A 19,189-nucleotide genomic window follows, 5' to 3' on the forward strand; every position below is an offset into this window, starting at 1 on the left:
TAAACTGTCCATCTCAACAAAACAAAAACTTTAATTTCATTAACGTGACAGCTATCTAAAAACAATGAATTTCAACTCCTTGGATTCTCTATCGCTTTTATCTCCAAAGTCAGGAACAACAAAATGATTTGTGGTTCAAATCTCGTTTTTGTGTCATCTAGTCGCGTACCTTATTATAGCAAAACGTTTTACCTTAATCTGAGCCTCTTACATTGCGGCTTTTTCCTAGAAAATCTTACGCGGATCAAATCCAACTTTCTTAACCCGACCAAGACCAGTAAAGAATGAGCCAATCAAAATCATTGCTCCAGCAAACGCCATCGTTCCCAGCCATCGTTGGCGACTGGTTCCGTCTCCAATAATGGCTCCACAAATTGGAATACCCGTCAACGATCCAATGCTTCCAACAGCAAACATAAGTCCTATATTTCGCATTGTTAAAACTTTTTATACAATCGTTGGTACTAAATAAAAAGTCACACATACCCACTCGAGTACCGATATCCTTCACTTCTGAGATTTGCGCGCAACAGGCTGGTCCGAGTGAAATGAACGTACCGGATGAAAACCCGTAAAAGACAGCAAACACAATATACGGCGCGAGCCCGGTACTCGGCATCCATAATACGAACACTACTATTCCAGCAAGAGTGATACCGGCAGTGTTTACATTGTACCGTCCGAGCTTATCGGCAACAAATCCCATCGATATCCGTGAGACAATGCTGACGCCGTTCAGAATTGAGACCAGGTACGTTGCCATGTCAGTGTCAATATTGAAGTGTCGCGCGCTGCTGGTGATGAAATCGAATGGAATGAACAGACCCCAAAACGTGAATGTGAACCCAGCCGCGAGGATACTGAAATGAATGTCACCAAAATGACGAACGAGATCAGATGGTCGGATCATATTGAACCCAGAGTGTTTGGCATTCGACGTGATTGTAAGGCACGATATGGTAAGCAATCCTAAAATCAAAAACGCACACGCTCGCATGGTCCAGCCAAACGAGGTCTGTTGTGTCAAACGCAACACCATGATTGGGAAAATTGTACCACCAAGGCCTGACTTGTAAGTCTTGCACAGCATACTTCTACTATACACATACTTGATCCGCTCGAAGCGATTCCCATCGCCAATCCTCGCTTCTTGTGGAAATGCGTCGGTATAGAAGCGACTGCAGTATAAAACACCAACGAAGCCCCAATAGGCGCAATTAGACCTTGACATCTTTTTCATCAGCTAAACTTTGCGAGCAACCACTCAACCTACACAAGTATTTGGCCGTATGTATGGCAGATTGAAGTCATCATTAACCCTAGAACTTCAAGCACAGCGCCGACAGGCAGCAGCAGGTGTGGCCCAAGGGCATCAAACAAACGTCCGACAATCTGCAATCAGCACCAGTCCTTCAAGCAGTGCCGAGTACTTACAATGCCACAGAAAAACAAGATAAATAGCTGCAACGACGCAATCCAACCGATAGTAGACGACGACAAATGGGCAAGCTGATGGGTCTCGTAATAGTCTTGAAACACGCCGATCGCGTTCGACCATCCAAAAGTACTAAACAATGCACAGAACCCACCAAACACAGTCAGCCAAGCTTTTGCACCGCCGTCTGTGAACACATGCTCGTGCTTGTTCTGCACATGAGCTTCAGTCGGCTCGGTGTCAAGTTTGGTCACGGTCTTTTCAAGATCGACTGTATTCTCCATCTCTGCTTCTCAATCTAATTCACCTTGAAACATTTTTGCGTCTTTTTAAGTCTTATGGCCGCCTACTGAGTGACACAGCTAGCCTTGGTCCATTATGACACAACTAGCCTTTCGGTCATTGTCTTCAGGTCAGTCATTGTCAGCAAATGTTAAAGTTTTAACCCTGATTTGCTATTTCCGGTGGACTTTATCCAGATCTGGCAAATTTTGGAGAACGAGAGTTTACGTATTACGTCCAAACTCAGGTATCCCAAGAATGGCCTCAACTGTCATTGAACGATAACTCCGCTGACCGTATTATCATCCCCATAATAGTTATTACTAACTGTACACACGTAATGTGCTATTCTGGGTCTTTATCAACGCATTTGATACCAAACCAAAAAGAAAATTTGTCTTTTGCGTGAATAATAATCTACTTTTGTTTCTTTTGCCACATTTATTATATTTTAGCCAGTAAAAACAACCCCTGTGTTTCCACCATACGTTGAAGTGTGGTGCTTGGCAAATGCTTTAGCGAAAGAGCCAGTCTGAGACAACTGCAACATTAAAAAGACTTGACTTTGAGCAAAACCCTGAATTTTAATCACAATGTCGGACTTTGTGTGCGCTAGCTAGCACGTGCGCATTCTAGCCTGACAGTTACCTCTTCAGTTTCTCGCCTACCAGCTCATTTAACAGCTTCTGTTCCTTTGTACAGCATTATTGCGGCATCCGAACCATTCAATAGATTGTTCAGCCCTTGATGAATGATTCGTGTCGTCTACTGCTACTAATCAACGGATTAACGAATCGAATAGTAAGCATTATTGTTTTGCGAAAGTTGTGCGATTCAGATTCGGACCGTGGGTGGGCATCATGATAATAAAGCTAATGAGGACTTGTGAGTGATGGAGAAATTAAACGTTGACATATGGAGGAGTGTCGAGAATTTTTTTTCAATTGTCTGGACGATTTGCAGTAGCAGAAGTACATTGTCCGAATCTGCCCTACCTCAGCGTCTCTGTTTGCGGGTTGGAGAACCGAGGTAGAGGCCTGATTATAAGGTCGTACGTCCAACGATAATGGCGGAATTCAATTGATGGTCAACTTCTAAAGTAACCAGTTCGGCCATGTTCAAACTGGAAAATCTACGCTTGCAGTCTTAAATTATTGGCCGTTTAACTAGTCATGATTTTGGCTATTTTGAGCCTGTTGTAGTGCACATGCTATGGTAACACATATCTACTAAATCTACATCCAAATTTAAATTGACTAATTGCTTGCTCAACGACTCAAGCAATGACTTGCAGATGTTTCGTAACAGACGTTACTTTCAACGATCTCCATCCCAGAAAAAGTGGGTCGAGCAGAAAAAAACAGTCGCAAAGGCGCCTGTTAGCGCGAAGTCAGAAGAACGGTGGTTTTTGCACTGTAAAGCCGACAACAAATTTCATTGGGAAAAAATTCAAATGCATATCAAAATACTTTCAGAAAACAGCTCAAAGTTTATGTGCAGTTGTGGGATTATTGACATTCATGTGACGATTTCAGCTACAACTTTCGCTTTTTCGCAAAACTGATAGGCGGAGAGCATGTTATTCACTAACTAAGGTTTAAAAATTTTTAACAATGTTTTAGCCGCTTTGTTGCATTCAAGCGAACGGTTGCAACTGACAAGACAGATGCTTGTCTGGTTGAATTCAGATGCCAGTGACCGGAATTGGATGTCTTTGTTTCTAAATCTGCATAGTCGTCAACGCCTATTCTGATTTTGTACTGTTTTGATAAGCCGACTGATTAAACCCTGTAGCTTGACTGAAAGCTGCTTTTCACAATACGCTGTGTCCATTTGATGGCTGATGTAATCTAGCGCTTGATTCAATTACATTGCTGATCTCAGCTTCTTAAGTCTATGGACAAACTTCACTGCGTTACTTATCTACCAACCCGTAACGCACCGAAACCATTTTTGAGAATATATGAACAAATATTTGCACACATACATTAAACGTCTACGATCTGTTCGACAAAGTGATGATAGAACACTAACGGCTAGATTAGTACACAACACATTGATACCAACGCGTTTATATGTCACAAAATGGCTCAGCCGTCTGGGTATGCCAGCAGTATATGACTGTCATCTGCTGGCCTGCGTTACCTTCCGCAGGGATTGAAGCGCTTTTTTGCATTAGGCGAGTCTGAAAAATATAGTTTCTGTCACAAGAGATTCAAGTTTAGGTGTGCCATAGTTATCGATTGTAGCTTGTGGCTGCTAATACTTGAAAACCTCCTAAAGAGGAATTGGTTGACTCTTGTGCTAATCATTTCTATTTATAGCTAATGGGTGTCACTAAAAGTAGTTGTCGTGCTCATCAGTATACATCGTGGAGAACAGGCATTAGGATTCAATGTTAGCACGGGCGAATTCCGTACGCCTTAAAGGTTGTTTTTATTTTCTATTAATATTGTTCGCCACAAACTGAATCGACTTTTGAAAGCCAATCTTTCTATTAATTATATGACACTGCTTCATATTACGCAAATCTCACGGAGAAAAATGCGAATTGTAAGGTGAAAAGTGAGAGTGTAGGGTATGATTCGCCGCGTCATGCGAGGCTCATCTGTATGCAGTCTTCATTGGCTTATATTTGCATACTATGGACCGCGCTGGCTGGTTCAATGTCTGCTTGAGCTTTGAATGACATGCAAGTGCAGCTTAACCTGTTATTACTTATGTTACACCAATTTGTCTTTTTATGTTTCCCGGAATCAATAGCAGAGCAGCATTATCTTGCCATATCAATAGACATCGTGTCAGTCAAGTGTCTTGCATTGGACATCAAAGTTTTTCATTATTTAGTTTATAGCGATATGTGGCATTTGTTTCGAATAGAAAAAATCTACTGTCTGCCTTATCTGGATGCGGTTAAACAAGCGGATTTTTGTACACTTCGTCGACATTGCTGTCTTTGCCCGGCACTCGTTGCCACGAAAACGAAACCTGAAGAATTCCTCTCCTGTTTTTTGCTCACGTCTGAATAGTTTGATAAACTTTTTGGTATACTAAAGTTGCGTTATTTCATGCCGACCTACTACTTTAAGAAACTCCATTTCTTTGAAATGGCGTATCACTGTGAATATTTACAATATATCTATCTGTTTTGTTGGATTTGAACCACTAAATTTGCTAAATATCTGTATTGATACTACGCATTTTATGAATTTTCATGTAGAGTATGTAATTGCTGTAATTGGTTGTATATAGTTTTGTAATGTAATAGAAGTCAAAATAGCCAGTTGCTAGTTGTAGAGATAAATATTAGAATATTGCGAAATTTAATAAGTTAAATGGCAAAGCAAGAGCAAGCCACCACGAGAGTTTGAATTGATCCACAGCGATGTTAAACAAATAATTAATACAATCTTGAAAGACGGGAATCCAAACTAAAGCTACTAAATCGGATAAGACAGGAGTTGTGAGATGTGGAACTGAAACAACGACGAAAATTTCTACAAACGCGACAATGTTGAAATTTAATAATATGAATTATACAGCTAGTGTCTATATTAATTAAAACCATAAACTCCCACACAAAACAAGTCGTAAACACATAAAAGACCCGTTCACAATGCAAATGATAATAACACACTTCAAACTCAATGTTTTCTGTCCACTTTAACCTTTACTCCTAGAGCGACCAAAGCGCCGGCAATCAAAAAGACACCGGAGTAGATTTTCATGCCACCAAATCCTGCACTGTTCCCGGTGATCGCACCTGCGATTGGAAGTGCGATCAAAGTTGCAACAGAGATTGTGCCGCTGACGGTTCCCACCCGTGTGCCAATCTCTCGCACTGGAGACAGACCAGCAATCACAGTTGCAAACAAGGCAAGGATGCCACCAGAGAAAAAACCATAAAGAACGCATACCGCAGTTAAGCTCGCCTTTGTATGACTCAAATACCAGGACGGGCACGAAACAAGACCGGCGCCAAGTGTGACCACAAAAAAAAGAGAGATTTTGTTTATCCGGTCAGCAAGAACACCAACAAAGATGCGACCGAAAAAAGAACCAACGTTCAAGTAAGCAATCAATTGAGACGCAACAGTAACACCCAGGCCTTCTGCAAGCGCTGCGGAGGCAAAAAATGCCATTGGCACGAAAATGCTAAGGTAAATGAAGAACATACAGAGTGTAAACAATGAAAATTCAATTTCGTAAAATGGCCGAATATAGGAATGGAAAAACCGAACCGGCTGTCTACCAGTAGGTTTCAGCCGTGAAGCAGTGGAGGCGACGCTGATGATTGAAAAGAAGCACAGCACACCCGCCATAGCGTACACGGCAGCAGCAAACGATACCCGGTTTACCATTCCGTTAAACAAAAAAGACAAAACTATGCCTCCAATAGATGCACCTGACGCAGCGACACCCAACGCAATCCCTCGACGAGCAGCAAACCATGTTGATACAGAAGCTGTGGTTGAATAAAACAAACCAGCTGCTCCCAATGATACACAGAATCCTTGCGCAAGGATGAACTGATAGTATTCGGTGCAAAGCGCAATAGTTGCAAAGCCGACAGTGAGAAGTACACAGCCAGCAATCGTCAGATACAAAGGACCATACATGTCATTGAGACGACCACAAATCACACCAGCAAAGGCAAACACGCCAGATTGAATTGACCCAATCCAAGAAATACTCGATGAACTCATGTGAGATAACTGATTTGCTTCGTAATGTGTAATAAACAGTCCAATGGTGTTCATCACACCGAATGCACAAAACTGAGCGCAAAATCCACCCAAAACGGCTAGCCAAGCTTTGGTTATTAGAAGAAATCACTAAAATCCAGTTAACTACTCACGACGCAATCCAACATCCGGCAATGGTGGTTCTGGAACTTTTTCACAAGCAAGTTCAAAAGTATTGTATAGAGATCCAGGGCGGGACAATCGACCAATGGTCTTATCATCTGCACCATTCAAGTCTTCGGAAAGGAAAGAGTTCTCATCTGCGTAGGTTTCCTGTGCAGAAATGCTTGAGTGCAGCGTGGCCGAAGTATACCGACTGAACGTTCCAGATATGGACTCGAGAGAATAGGTGCGGGATAGACGAAGAGAAGCTTTTGAAGGCATCGTGATGTAGGAACTCATTGCGGTGCAGTAATAGACAGTAGCAGAATATAGAAGTTATATAGATCAATATCATGTTTAGCAAATGAGCTGACAGAAAGACGATCTAGCTCGCTCCCATCGCAATTACGTATGCATTTAATTGCAACAGTGCTCAATTCCAATTTTTCCTCTAATGATAACATTCAGAAAATTGGACTAGATCGTCAATTATTCACAATCAGGGGTTAATATCAGTGACATCCGCAAATCGCAGACAATCATAGACAGACCGTGCATTCCAGACTAATGAAAACGTAATTGCAATTGCGTATGCATCTTGCGTACTCTTTTTAACAAAAGTGAGTGCGGAGGCCCACGGCGCCATGCCTTCGGGGAGATAGATGGAGGAGGACCCTGCGGGATCCGTCGGCGCCGCACCACCCATCTTTTGCCCGACGGCGGGTTGCGTTACAGTCTCCTGTATTGCGTAAAACAATTTCAGACGATTTGCTGTGAGTAGAATATCTGACTTCATGATCGTCGGAAAGATCACATGTGACATTTTAATATGTTTACAATCCCTAACGTGCCATTTTAAGCTAAATGGTGATTAACCTTTTCTTTGATCTATCAGAAATTCACTTAGAACATGACCACTAAACGGTCAAGCAAGTCCTTGAATGATAGTCAGGGTAAAAAAAACTCGTGTGACCGATCCAGACGAAACATATCTCGAATCCCGTCGGCGATTGAGTGGAGTGAAATTGGCGTGGGTTTGTGCTCAAACAACACGTCATCCCCAAGTATACTAACTTATCACGCGTTTATTGATTGAAACGGTGCAGATGTAACTAGCTATTTCTTGTAATTATTAGATAAGATAAAGTCATGTTCTTTTGAGTGAACCGAACCGACTTTTATTTGCTACGATCATCTAAAGTTGAAAGGTGACTATCATATAATGTAAATATGGGTTAGGGTGTATTAAAGTAAGCAAACAACTAAAGGTCTTGCTAGTACTAAATGATTATATACAGTATAAGGGTTTTGTAGACTGGCGCGTGTGGTGATGTTATGGACTCGAAACGGGTAAACAAAGAAAATCACGACCAAATCAATTTTCAAACCCCACCACAACATTTTGTCAACTCAAATATCATGACATGTGCGACGATATCTCTCAAATACGTGAGTCAGATATAGCTGACGGTGTGCTCATTGGTAGCATTGGTTCAATTTCTCCAGAATTAGATCAGGAGGATCTCTCGTCTTTATCAGTTGAACATGCGTTTGGATTGATTAACCCAAATAGTGTTGCATCTGTGTCTGCATATGACTTGAATATCTCGTTGCCTTCTGTTGAACCATCTTTCACAGGTTCATTACTGATTGACGCACCCTCACCTTCGCAGACTATAATTCAGGACTCAGCACCAGCCGCGGATCAATTTTCGCGATCTCCACAGATTGCTACCCCTGACACACCGCCTTTACCAGAACAGGGTTTGCAGGATGATAGTTTAGAATTGGAAGATCTCTTTGAACAAGAGGTCGATGAAGACCTGTCACGCAATGAGAATGAGATTGAACAGTATGAAGATGACGTTGAAAACGAGGAACTACAGTATGAAGATGAGAGCGAAGATGGGGTATTACAGTATGGAGATGGAATTGCTGAGGATCCGGAAGATGTCAGTCTAGACTCTTCGCCGCTTATGAAAAAAAGTACATCTTTGCCGCCTATCGAAGAAACACCACGGCCACTTTCTAGTGTATCGATCAAGCAGCGCCCACCATTGGCTGACCGACGGAGGAACGTTGATCTTTCAGAAACAGTAGTAACATCGCGCGTTAAAGATTTGGCAGTTTCGGACTCAGCAGTTAAGAATTTTGCAATTAAGCGGTCATTACCTCCAAATCAAGCGCCGTCTATGAATACACCACAGGTTGTGTCTAAAGCTTCTTTGAATGCAACAGGCAGCGCTTTGACACTTAAAGAGCAATCTGCTTTGATTGACAAACTTCAGAAGGATAACTGGGGCTATCAACTGAAAATTTACATTTTACAAGAGGAATTAGACAAGCGATCAGAGGACAGTGTGCGCGATCTGAGAAACGAAAACATTGAGTTCAAGAGTATTAATGTTGGTCTGAACATCGACATCAAAAAACTCAACAAGAAAATCGCTGAGCTGGAAGCCCGTTTGCGTAGCGCGGAGACACAAAGAGAGCATCAGCAGCAACAAAGAAGTGAAGCTGCGGAAGTTGAGAGCCAAGGTCTTGAAGATGAAATTGAATCTTTACGCGACGAGCTTGAAAACTGCTTGTCTACCATAAACAAACTAAATGCAGAATTAGAGAACACTCGGCTATTGGCAGACGAATTAAAAATTCGTGAACAGGAATACCGTCAAGACCTTGATGAGATGGAGAGACGAGAACTTCGATATAAAAACAAGCTAGCAAGTTTGGAAAAAGCAACTACAGCTGAAGATTTGCTCGAAGGAGAAGTTGTATGTTTGCGTTCGGAAGTTAATGAGCGATTCTGACCGTATTAGGCCACTTTAAGAGAATTTTTACAGAGAGAACAAGAGGCCCGAGAAATGGCACAGAAAGAAGTGTTAGATCTCAGGACTGAACTACTTCACGTTCGTCGAAGTACTTCTACTGTTGGAGACCGAGAAGCTGCTAATCAGATTTCAAAACTGCGCCAAGTATGCTCTATGGACATTGTTCGTAATGGTTTGTTAACAAAAACAGGAAAGCCGAGATTTGCGCAGAGAGCTGGTTATGCAGACCAATCTTGCTGAATCAGGAAATCTAGAGAAAGAGCGCGTTTATCGCGAACTTGAGGACTTTAGAAGATTGCATGTGCGATCGTCTTCTTCTGCAACGTCTCGCCGCTCAATTGTGACAAGTTCTGAGGACCATGGCGGCATTGTATCAGATCTGTGTGAAAAGGTGTCGGAAGTTAAGTTTGTTGCACGCGAGCGGAAGATGCAAGTTGATCTTTTAAACAAAGAGAATTCGGATTTACAAGATGTCATTGAGAACTTGCAAGGTACGATTCAGAACTTGGCAGACGACAAGACGTCGCTTGAAGCAGATGTCGCCCAACTGTTGAAAGAGACTGCGGCCCGGGAGGAAGAGATTATTACTTGGCAGGAGGACTACGAAGTTTTGAGTACAGAAGCTGACGCAGAGCTGACACGGTTATCTGATTTGGTTAAGGCCAAAGAAGCAGAGTTTCTCAAGTTGCAGACTGAGATTGATTCGTTCACGCGATTGATGTCTGCGTTTAACAAAGAGTCTGAAGACCTGAAGTATACAGTCAACAATTACGAAGATCAGATTTCTAAACAGAATGCTACGATTGAAGATTTGCAAACTCAACTTGCCAAGTCCAAAGCCGATGTTGCCGCACAACTGAAGGCGTCTAAGGAAGAAAGTGCACGCGAACGCAGTCGATGGAATGAACTCACTCGGCGGGCACAAGACTCCGAAGCAGCAGCACAGGATCTTCGGAAACAGTTAGAGGAAGCTAACCGGCTGGTCGGTGGCCGGAAGCAGTTTGATCAACAGATTGAGGAATATGAGTCAGCCATGCAAGAACTTGAACGCCATTTAGAGAACTTGCAGCAGGAACATATGGACCGATCTGACGCTAAAGCTGAATGGACGCGGAAGGCTACAGAGTACGATGCCAAGGTGTCGACGCTTGAAAAAAGACTGGCTGAAGCTCAAGAGCGAAATACTGCTTTGCAGCAGGCAAAACTGAATTTTAGCAACACTGTTTCTGCCAAAGGATCAGTTAACGGCGCCGGAGAACTTAATGGGTCTATGGGAGGTTCGTTATATTCCGGTTCTTCTGAAAAGTGGATGATCCGGTTACAAGAGCTAGAACAGCGGCTAAAGGCAGAGCGCGAGGCACGGATCAGGGACAGGGATGGGGCGCGCCAGCGACTAGATGAAGCTCTAAAAGAGAACGATGAGCTTCGCAACTCATTGGCAAAGACCCGGTCTCGAAATGGAGGTACATTTGGAACCCTTTTGTCGGGTGCGTTTGTGCGGTCGTTCGTACCGCCGACCGAAGATCAGAATCAGGGTAGAAGTACGCGACAGCGGCAGGTTTCAAATGACATTGACAGCGTTGACGACGAGGTTGATAGCCGGTAGATTAAGGTTTTTGTTGTTAAATTGTAACGGTAGTGTTCATTCGGTGAAAGGTTGTATTTTATATATGGTATATTGTTAATAATGTAATGGTTGTTATGTAATATATTGAGAAATACAAACAAGTAGTTTAGAAGGGCAAAAGTCGGAATTAACACGAGAGTCTCCAGTCGACCCGAAACTAAGGGTTGGGGCATATAACGAACAGGTTCATCTTCCAGCAACAGCAGATACAAACCCTAACATCAACGAGAGCAGAGAAAACGAAGACAAAAAAAATGTCTGGCAAAGACTGTTACCGCGCGTTCAACAGAGCATAGAAAAAGCACGGTATGAGGTAAAGATTTGCCCGCATAATTAGATCTACCCGTTCTTTTCCCCTCCGTTCATTTACCAAATCTAAATGACGCAGTGAATAGAAGGGACAGTTTATGTGTCAAAGAAAAAAAAAAAAAAAAAAGAAAAAAAGGAGAAAGTTTTGATGGGCAAAAGTTACGGTAGGATTAATTGAATTACCCGGAGTAAACATTGTGCCCACTGCTGACATTTCTCGAGAGGTGGTGATGCTACGAAGATAAATTTCACGCATAAAGTTAGGCAAATTATACATTATTCAAATAATGTACCATACGACTATCTGCAACATATACAATAACCTGTAAAAAATTTAAAAAACTTATCCTCGTTTAAATCTAGTTAGGTTCGCGTTCGAAGGTGGTATGGATGGAATTCGAGTGGTGTGAATCAAATTGCATAAAGCCTGTGGATCCAGCACAACACCATTGTAGGACGAAGTCGGAGGCAACAAACTTAAGAGCCGCGTAATTCCGTCAGGAAGATTGGAAGAACCAGCACTTGAGCCGCTGCCATTGCCGTATCTGCTCGGAGAGTCCCGATACGAATCGCGGGTCGGTTCGGGTGTAGACTTGCGTTCTAGCTTCTCCTTGTCGCGCTTGCGGGTCCGCTTCCTGGTATCTGCTTTTGGTTCTTCGCGCACCCGCTTTTGCGTGCGGCTCGTCAGACCAGGTGGGATCATTGCGTTCTTGGCCATCTCACTAGGTACAAAAAGCGGTAAATCGGTCGCGATACCTGCCGGAATCTCGTACTTTGTCGAGTTTGATTCCGGAAGAAGCTCCGTGCCTGATTCCTCTTGCATAATTTCGCGTAAGACAATGGGACCAACGTCCGTCTCTCCTATCACGCTGTGCCCGTCTAAAGTATACCTTCCAGCAAATCTAGCAATAGGCTTGTCATCGGGATACAGTTCTAGCATACGATTTTCCAATTTGGACACGGCCGATAACTCGCTACCGTACGCCGCTTCGTATGCGTAGAACTTCCTGAACAGTGGCTTAACGTCTTCGGTCGATAGTTTTGAAACAGTGCGTTCGAATAAGGCCCGAGCATTCGTGTCGTCGTTAATGGTAATCAAAAATTCAAGATATTTCTCAACAAACGCAATTGTATCCGCGAATCGTCGCAGTCCAATCTCAAAAATTTTACTGGCAATATCTGGACTTTTATTGTGGTGATACTCCATAAGCGCAGAAGCAACGAAAATATGGTAAGTTGAGTATGACAATTTTCGAGCATCACTGAAAACCTGCCGAGCTGCCTTTAAGCCTTCCATTCGCTTCATGGCACGCATGTACATAGTATTACAAAGCGTAAGATCTTTAGACAAAGCAGAAACCCTCTCACTTGTTTTTTCTTCCACGCGCTGGATCTTTAAATCTAGCACGGTATTTTTCTTCTTCACCGGTGGATCTTCGTCATCGTCGTCATTTCCCTTATCACCTGACGAGTAAATGCTCTTTGTCTCTTCCTTGCTCTGCAATGCATTTTTCTTCTCCTCCCCGGTTGCTTCAACCAGTTTGATCTCTTTGACAATACTGTCCGCCAATGCTTGATACGTCTTCTTTGCGTCCTCCTTTTTCTTGGCCAGTTCGTAAACTTCAGCCAGGCGAAAGTGCAGTAAACAACTTCCAGGATTGCCAGCAGTACCTTCTTTGAGCAAAGCCAATTGAAGATCGAGCATATTGACAGACAAACAATATTCAGACATGTCAAACCACATCTGGGGATAAAATCGAAGAGGTTGCAGCGCCTGTCGGTATGCGTACAGTACTCTCTCAGTAACTTGATCCTGACCGCCTGGCATGCCACTTTTCCTGTCTTCAGCAGTGAAACCTAAAGGATCTGATCGCTCCCAAGATATCCAGCTATTCCATAAATCAAGCTGATTAAGTTCTTGATCACGCCATTTAGGCACTGTTGGGATTGCAGTCCGATCAAGCTGGCTTGACAAGCTCTGAAGTTTTTTTAGACATGACCGTGCAGTCAAATAAGCAGGAGCACGTTCGGAAACGAACTTACGCGCCTAGGCATGTTAGATCGAGTTTACAGTAAAAGATCAAAGTGGCTTACAGTTGTGCTATTAAGGCCGTTTTCAAACGAATTATAGTCTTGCCATAAAGTCTCAAGGCCTTCAACCGGAATACACACAACGCGTTGATAAACTTTTCTAAGTAAATCCATCTTTTGCTGCGTTTCCCATGTTGACTTTCCTTCCGGTGCACTTTTTATAAAGTCGATATATTCTTTCCAGATCTTTCCGGAGCGCACATCAATACCAATTTTGTTTGTAACAAGCTCGAATGCTTGCAAGATCGTTTGCCGGGCCGCATCTCCACCGGAAATGACGTTGTTTCGGCGACGAACGTAATTGAGATAATGAGTCCACAGAGGAAGACTTGTCACTGCTTCGACAGCTCGTCGGTAAATGTCATCAGCTTTCGCAAACTCTCCGGCACTCTGTTCCATATCAACATATGCAATCCATTGAGAAGCGACCGATGGGTATGCAATTAAAGACCGTTCATAAACTTGCCGAATTGAATCAAACTTTGTGCGTTTCGCGTACTCTAAAATTAAATCATTGTATAATTTGAGTGAAGCATGTGATCCTTCTTTAGCAAGCAAATCTTCCAGATGACCGATCGTATCTTTTGGTAATCGTCTCTTTCTGGGAATGAAGACTGAAGCAGTAGGAACTTCAACGACAGACGCCACTGATTCTGAGCTGCTACTTGATTCACTCTCAGCGTCTGATGAAGATTCATCATCATCATCGTCGTCATCAGCTTCAACTTCTTCTTTATCATTTTTCATAAATGGCGATTCTTGTGGCTCAGTTGAAACAGCCCTTGATACCGGAAGCTTGCTTAAGACTTCTTCAACTGCAGACATTGGATCGTATTCCGGTTCAGTCGTATTTTGTACAGAAGTTGTAACCGAAGCTTCATCATCATCACTAAATGGCGCGTAACCAGGTATCCCATCATCTTCATTGATGCTTTGATCTAGTTTTAAATACCCTGACATGATTTGAATTAAGCACAAAATAACAGAAATTCAGGGTATTGCAAACAGAGAATTCAATTCTTTCAATATTTTACGAATCAAAATAAGATGATTAAAATGAACATGACATTATTAACTTATAACGTGAACTTAACGATATAAAAATGTTAAAAGAGAGACAACATGGTCTGGCAAAATAGTTGTAAACGTATCAACCCTAACCCAACTATACCCCTGCTCAACCACAAATTTTCATCCTTTTCTTTTTTGAACAAAATATTTCACACAAAAATACAAAAAATGACGACTTTTTCGCGTCCAGCAGAAATCGAGGAAATTTTATCGAGTTTGTCTCGATTCAACACGGCAACGACTCCTGTGTTACAGGATTACGTAACAACACAATGCTCATCTGGTTCTTATGATCTTATGGCCAATTTGGCTTTACTTAAACTGTAAGTTGAATTTTTTAATGAACAAATAAAGGAAAGACAAAGAAAAAGAAGTTTTAAAATGATGAGAAATCAAAATAATTATTAGCATGTATTAGTGTAGACAGGAAAACTGTCAATGGCAGACGTTATTAGCTCTACCTGATTTATACTTCTACTTCTTCCTTCATATATTAGCTATATGGAGTATTGGTTAACATTTTATTTAGGTATCAGTTTTATTCAGAACCAATGAGAGATGATGCAATTATCAACATTCTCGCCAAATCTCTCACTGTATTTCCTAATCCAGATTTCACTCTCGCATTACATCTTCTTCCTCCTTCGTTACTCCATCAATATAAACCAGTATCAGCAGAAGGATCAAGCACAATTCCACAACCTCCTGCTGCTGATTCGGAAGACCAACTGGCGAATTCGGTCCAGCGACTGACGTATCTTAACTCCCTTCTTGAACTGGCCGCGTTCCCTGCGTTCTGGCGGATCTTGTCTTCTGATTATGATGAAGAATACGCTGATTTAGTTGCTGATGTGACTGGATTTGAGGACGCAATTCGGCGGCAGATTACTGCGGCTATGGCCTACAGCATGCACAGCTTTAAGATTGAAACAGCTCAAAGCTGGCTCAACTTCTCAACAAAGGAAGCCGTGGCACAATGGGTCGAGAAAGAAATGCCAGAATGGGCTGTTGAAGGTGATTTAGTTCTGCATAAGGAAGAGCCAGAAACTGCTGCGGTTGTTGTTAACGGATCAACACAGCCTGGTGCTGGTGAAATTAAGTTTGATCAGTTCTCAAGGATTATCAGGCGGGTGTACGAAACTGAGCTGCTGCATCGCTAATAAATTTTATGGCATATGACGCTATCCGTAGAATAATTTCCATGCTTTATTGCGACAAGTACCGTGTACTATTGCAATTTAAACAAAGACATACGAATGCAAACCATTGAGCGATGCAATCTCTACATTAAATAACATCAAGATAAATCAAACCCAGCTCCAGCCATTACTGAAAGTAATAGCTTACTTTTCAGTCTTTCCTTAGTTTTATACCGTGGCAGCTTGATCATATTCACACAAGTAGAAGCCGTCGGCAATCGACTCTCATCCGATCCTGCCTCTTGGATCGTGAATGCAGGCTTCAATGTCTTGAACCCCTGCAGTGGTGCCCGCGATACAGAAGTCACAAATTTCAAGAGCGATCGAACTTCCCTAATTACGTATTAGCGACACGTTCACAGACATATTCAAAACACGTACTCATCGTTCATCTCATCGACAACTTCCCAGAAGTACACAATCGTCGGATCTTTCTCGTGAAATTTGCCATAAACCGTATTCCGTTTCCAATCTTCAACATCGATCGGTAACGCAGCTCCGCCTACCAGAGTCTGCATCTCAGTCGCACTAAACATGGCTAGCCACGCAGGTGCCAATAGATCATTCATCCCGCTTAAAAAAGCATTGGTCTGCCGATACAATTCATTGTTAAGCTTGAAATTGGCCACCGCATGAATATATTGAATTCTGTTTGAGTTCGTCACAGCAATCTGCGAGCCTCCCGTAATTAACTCAACCGTGCGGTTATGTCCGTCCGTGACCGTGAAATTCAGGCCAAAGTCAGACTCAACATCACCAACATATCGTTTTAGCTTGATCAGACCCTTATACAACTCCGGATCTAAACTCCACAAGTCATCGAACGTGTTACGAAACCCACTCCCAAACACCTTATTATTTTGAACCTGCCATTTGCTCAAGAAGAACTGCGCAAATGAAACTTCAACCAAGATTCCTTGATAGATGGCTTTGCTAATAATACGACCCAAAAATTCAAATCGTGCAAGCTGGTCTGGACTCGTGGCAGCAGGATTGGGGTACAAAAGATTCTCGCTGTTCTCCAGAAACAATCCCTTGTCGGCCTTAAACCCATCCTTGCACACACCTACCAAAAATTCCTTTGTGATTCCACCGCCATCAATTCCTGCCTCAACCCCAAATTCATTCACAAATGTGATTCCAATTAGCGACTTTAGCTCTCCTCGAAGACTCTTCAAGTGTTCAAAGGCATCTTCCAACATACGGTCTCGATGAATCTCCGCATGGTACCGTTTGAGCCTAAATTCATATTCAGTATCGAGACCAGACTTTGTCCGATCCAATTCAAGCAGCTTGTCCAAAATCTTAACCCGTGTCTCAAACGGTAAGACAAACGGCACTTTCTGTAATATTTCAATGCGCGGTGTCATTACCGTCCGCAGCCTAACCTCTCTCCAACTTGCAGACGCAGATTCCGGCAATTCTTCGTTCTCGGACGCCGATGACATCTCAATGTCTTTGTCGTCAGTGTCTCTCCAGTGTCGCTCCAGATACTGCTCCATTTTGTCCGTGTCAACAGCCGCCTGTGAGGCAAACGGCGTAAGTTCAATCCAGTCATCAAGTAGCCAAAATGACTTGTCCAAGAACTTGCGCCTTGAATCGCGATAAAACAACTGCCGCATGACTCCAATAGCGTCGTTCTTGACCTTATTTAGAGTCAATCCACTATTAGATAACAACACATTGTTATCGCCACCTTTTCCAACAATAAGTTGTCGACCTCGATTGATGACAACCGATGTATCTTCATTGCAAATTATCAAGAAAACTAACTTTTTCAATAACGTTCCAAGGGCGATCACATCAGCTAGTTGCAATCCATACTGAGACTCATCAAAAAACTCGTCATCGTCGGCCATGATCATCCAATGCCAACAAATGTCTAAGAACAGTGACAAAAGCTCCCACTCTTGAATAGCAATTTGACGATATGGATCGTCGCTTGCAGGTGTCAAACAAATTGCACCACTATTCGATACCGATGGATCACTGCTTGCAAGACTAACCGTAGTATACAGTCTAGACGCCTGCAAGGTTTTGAAGAAAAGAGGAAGCGTGTACTCTGGAGTCAAATAAAGATAATATCTAATTTCGCCACTCCTTGACGGCCAAATTTTCAGCAGACTAACAAAGTATTTGCACACGGAAAATAAACTGTTTGCTGTGTCAGTCGCAACAGGTATCGAGCCTGACGAAATCAAAAACTGTTTCACAGGTGCAATGGCCATCTCAATAATATGTCTAGCCTTAAGCAGCTTTAAGTTATCTAACACGAACTTGTCATAGCTTTGATCGCATTCGTTTGCTGTAGCACGGGATAGCTGCTTCACACATCTGGACGATAAACCATCTATTAGGTATGATATGGTACGCATAAAATTTATTGTGAGATGAGGTGTTGCAAGGGTACGTGGATGTGACCACATGTACAAAATGTTGACCAGCAGCCAAAGAGTTCGTATATCTTGTTCTTCTGGATTTTCAAATCGCATTAAAGCAGATTGCAACTGTTCAAATAACGGAATAATATGTGTTGAAAAATCAAATACTTCTTGCACTTGATATTGTATGGCTGGATCCGTCAGCTTCTCAAACAAATGTGGCGTTGACAGAAAATATTTAACATATGTGACAGCTGCAAGTTGTTCATCTGAACAAGACTGTAGTTCTAAAACAACATTGTCGATGACTTTGGCTATATCATGTGGATCTCCGAGGTTACTTAGAAGTGAGCTATACGATTTTATCACTTCTTGCAAAGGCGCCTTCATTTGTACTCCACGCAATAGTCGCAAACAAGCATTGTGAACGTCCGATGACGTATCCCTGTCAGTCAAACATGACAACAAAACCTTTGCCAATTTCCTCTTCAACCCTGCAGATGTGACATCGATATACGCATTTCCAAGGAGCATTCGTTCCAGCTCTGGTACGTAGTTAGCATCATTGCTGTAGTCTTGAGCACTGCCTTTGCCGAAAAAAAACACAAATAACGCCACGACGCGACTGAGATCGTACTCTGTGGACTTCAAATTCGATAATCTTATAAACTCGTGGCGCGCATCGTCTCGCGCTCGGGCGACAGCTGTTCTGCCGCGGTACAACGATTGAATACGCACCGCAGCGCGATCCCGTTTGCGAGTCTGTTCTCTTTGTGCTCGTGCAGCAGACGCATCTTTTAAGATCGATTGTGAACTGCGGTAAGTGGTTGTTGAGCCCTGAGCAAGATTCACGTGTCTCCCGTGGCGGAAATTGCCGGTGAAGTTTGGTGTCAGTGACATTTGCGTAGATTCGAAGAAATGTTCATGTCTATCATATTATTCAAATGTTAGAAATGGACGATTTAGCTAAACTTTTACTTACAGATCAAGTTGAATGTTCGAGTTGACGACTGATCTGACAGTTCGAGATGCGGTGAATCCGGTATAGCCAGAGCGCTCTATTATTTTGGTACTACAAATACGGATGATTAAGCGCACGGTACTCATCTGCGATCT

General features: G+C 42.6%; 6 protein-coding genes across 6 annotated transcripts; 2 read left to right on the forward strand and 4 right to left on the reverse strand.

Annotated features, from left to right (window-relative positions):
* Positions 1 to 225: 225 nt before the first annotated feature.
* V1512DRAFT_207610 (major facilitator superfamily domain-containing protein) lies at positions 226 to 1,719 on the reverse strand (the record flags this gene model as incomplete). Its single annotated transcript, XM_066913412.1, has 5 exons — positions 226 to 422; positions 487 to 1,065; positions 1,110 to 1,231; positions 1,274 to 1,392; positions 1,435 to 1,719. 5 exons carry the CDS (start codon positions 1,717 to 1,719, stop codon positions 226 to 228), a joined length of 1,302 nt encoding a protein of 433 aa, XP_066771717.1.
* Positions 1,720 to 5,361: 3,642 nt separating this feature from the next.
* V1512DRAFT_207290 (major facilitator superfamily domain-containing protein) lies at positions 5,362 to 6,846 on the reverse strand (the record flags this gene model as incomplete). Its single annotated transcript, XM_066913399.1, has 2 exons — positions 5,362 to 6,530; positions 6,576 to 6,846. 2 exons carry the CDS (start codon positions 6,844 to 6,846, stop codon positions 5,362 to 5,364), a joined length of 1,440 nt encoding a protein of 479 aa, XP_066771718.1.
* An 836-nt stretch (positions 6,847 to 7,682) lies between these two features.
* V1512DRAFT_262859 (uncharacterized protein) lies at positions 7,683 to 11,134 on the forward strand. Its single transcript, XM_066916378.1, has 3 exons — positions 7,683 to 9,338; positions 9,384 to 9,539; positions 9,586 to 11,134. Exons 1-3 carry the CDS (start codon positions 7,989 to 7,991, stop codon positions 10,999 to 11,001), a joined length of 2,922 nt encoding a protein of 973 aa, XP_066771719.1. The 5' UTR covers positions 7,683 to 7,988; the 3' UTR covers positions 11,002 to 11,134.
* A 452-nt stretch (positions 11,135 to 11,586) lies between these two features.
* Positions 11,587 to 14,552, reverse strand: V1512DRAFT_262863 (uncharacterized protein). The gene is made up of 2 exons (XM_066916379.1): positions 13,426 to 14,552; positions 11,587 to 13,378 (listed from the first exon to the last, which is right to left on the reverse strand). Exons 1-2 carry the CDS (start codon positions 14,380 to 14,382, stop codon positions 11,675 to 11,677), a joined length of 2,661 nt encoding a protein of 886 aa, XP_066771720.1. The 5' UTR covers positions 14,383 to 14,552; the 3' UTR covers positions 11,587 to 11,674.
* On the forward strand, positions 14,553 to 15,669 carry V1512DRAFT_238688 (armadillo-type protein). Its single transcript, XM_066914184.1, has 2 exons — positions 14,553 to 14,816; positions 15,023 to 15,669. The coding sequence occupies exons 1-2, from the start codon at positions 14,662 to 14,664 to the stop codon at positions 15,651 to 15,653; spliced, it is 786 nt and encodes a 261-aa protein (XP_066771721.1). The 5' UTR covers positions 14,553 to 14,661; the 3' UTR covers positions 15,654 to 15,669.
* Positions 15,602 to 19,099, reverse strand: V1512DRAFT_238690 (uncharacterized protein). The gene is made up of 3 exons (XM_066914185.1): positions 19,056 to 19,099; positions 16,074 to 19,001; positions 15,602 to 16,025 (listed from the first exon to the last, which is right to left on the reverse strand). The coding sequence occupies exons 2-3, from the start codon at positions 18,971 to 18,973 to the stop codon at positions 15,791 to 15,793; spliced, it is 3,135 nt and encodes a 1,044-aa protein (XP_066771722.1). The 5' UTR covers positions 18,974 to 19,001; positions 19,056 to 19,099; the 3' UTR covers positions 15,602 to 15,790.
* Positions 19,100 to 19,189: the final 90 nt, after the last annotated feature.

The sequence above is a fragment of the Lipomyces arxii genome, assembly GCF_038497795.1.
Source record: "Lipomyces arxii strain Phaff 12-163 unplaced genomic scaffold V1512scaffold_7, whole genome shotgun sequence".
NCBI classification, from domain to species: Eukaryota; Fungi; Ascomycota; class Lipomycetes; order Lipomycetales; family Lipomycetaceae; genus Lipomyces; species Lipomyces arxii.

Coding starts and splice junctions, on each gene's coding strand:
- V1512DRAFT_262859 (XM_066916378.1), top strand. CDS start 7,989: ATGTGCGACGATATCTCTCAAATACGTGAGTCAGATATAGCTGACGGT. Junction 9,339..9,383: donor ATTTGCTCGAAGGAGAAGTT/GTATGTTTGCGT, acceptor TGACCGTATTAG/GCCACTTTAAGAGAATTTTT. Junction 9,540..9,585: donor AGATTTCAAAACTGCGCCAA/GTATGCTCTATG, acceptor TAACAAAAACAG/GAAAGCCGAGATTTGCGCAG.
- V1512DRAFT_262863 (XM_066916379.1), bottom strand. CDS start 14,382: ATGTCAGGGTATTTAAAACTAGATCAAAGCATCAATGAAGATGATGGG. Junction 13,379..13,425: donor ACGGCCTTAATAGCACAACT/GTAAGCCACTTT, acceptor TAACATGCCTAG/GCGCGTAAGTTCGTTTCCGA.
- V1512DRAFT_238688 (XM_066914184.1), top strand. CDS start 14,662: ATGACGACTTTTTCGCGTCCAGCAGAAATCGAGGAAATTTTATCGAGT. Junction 14,817..15,022: donor AATTTGGCTTTACTTAAACT/GTAAGTTGAATT, acceptor CATTTTATTTAG/GTATCAGTTTTATTCAGAAC.
- V1512DRAFT_238690 (XM_066914185.1), bottom strand. CDS start 18,973: ATGTCACTGACACCAAACTTCACCGGCAATTTCCGCCACGGGAGACAC. Junction 16,026..16,073: donor GTCGATGAGATGAACGATGA/GTACGTGTTTTG, acceptor ATACGTAATTAG/GGAAGTTCGATCGCTCTTGA.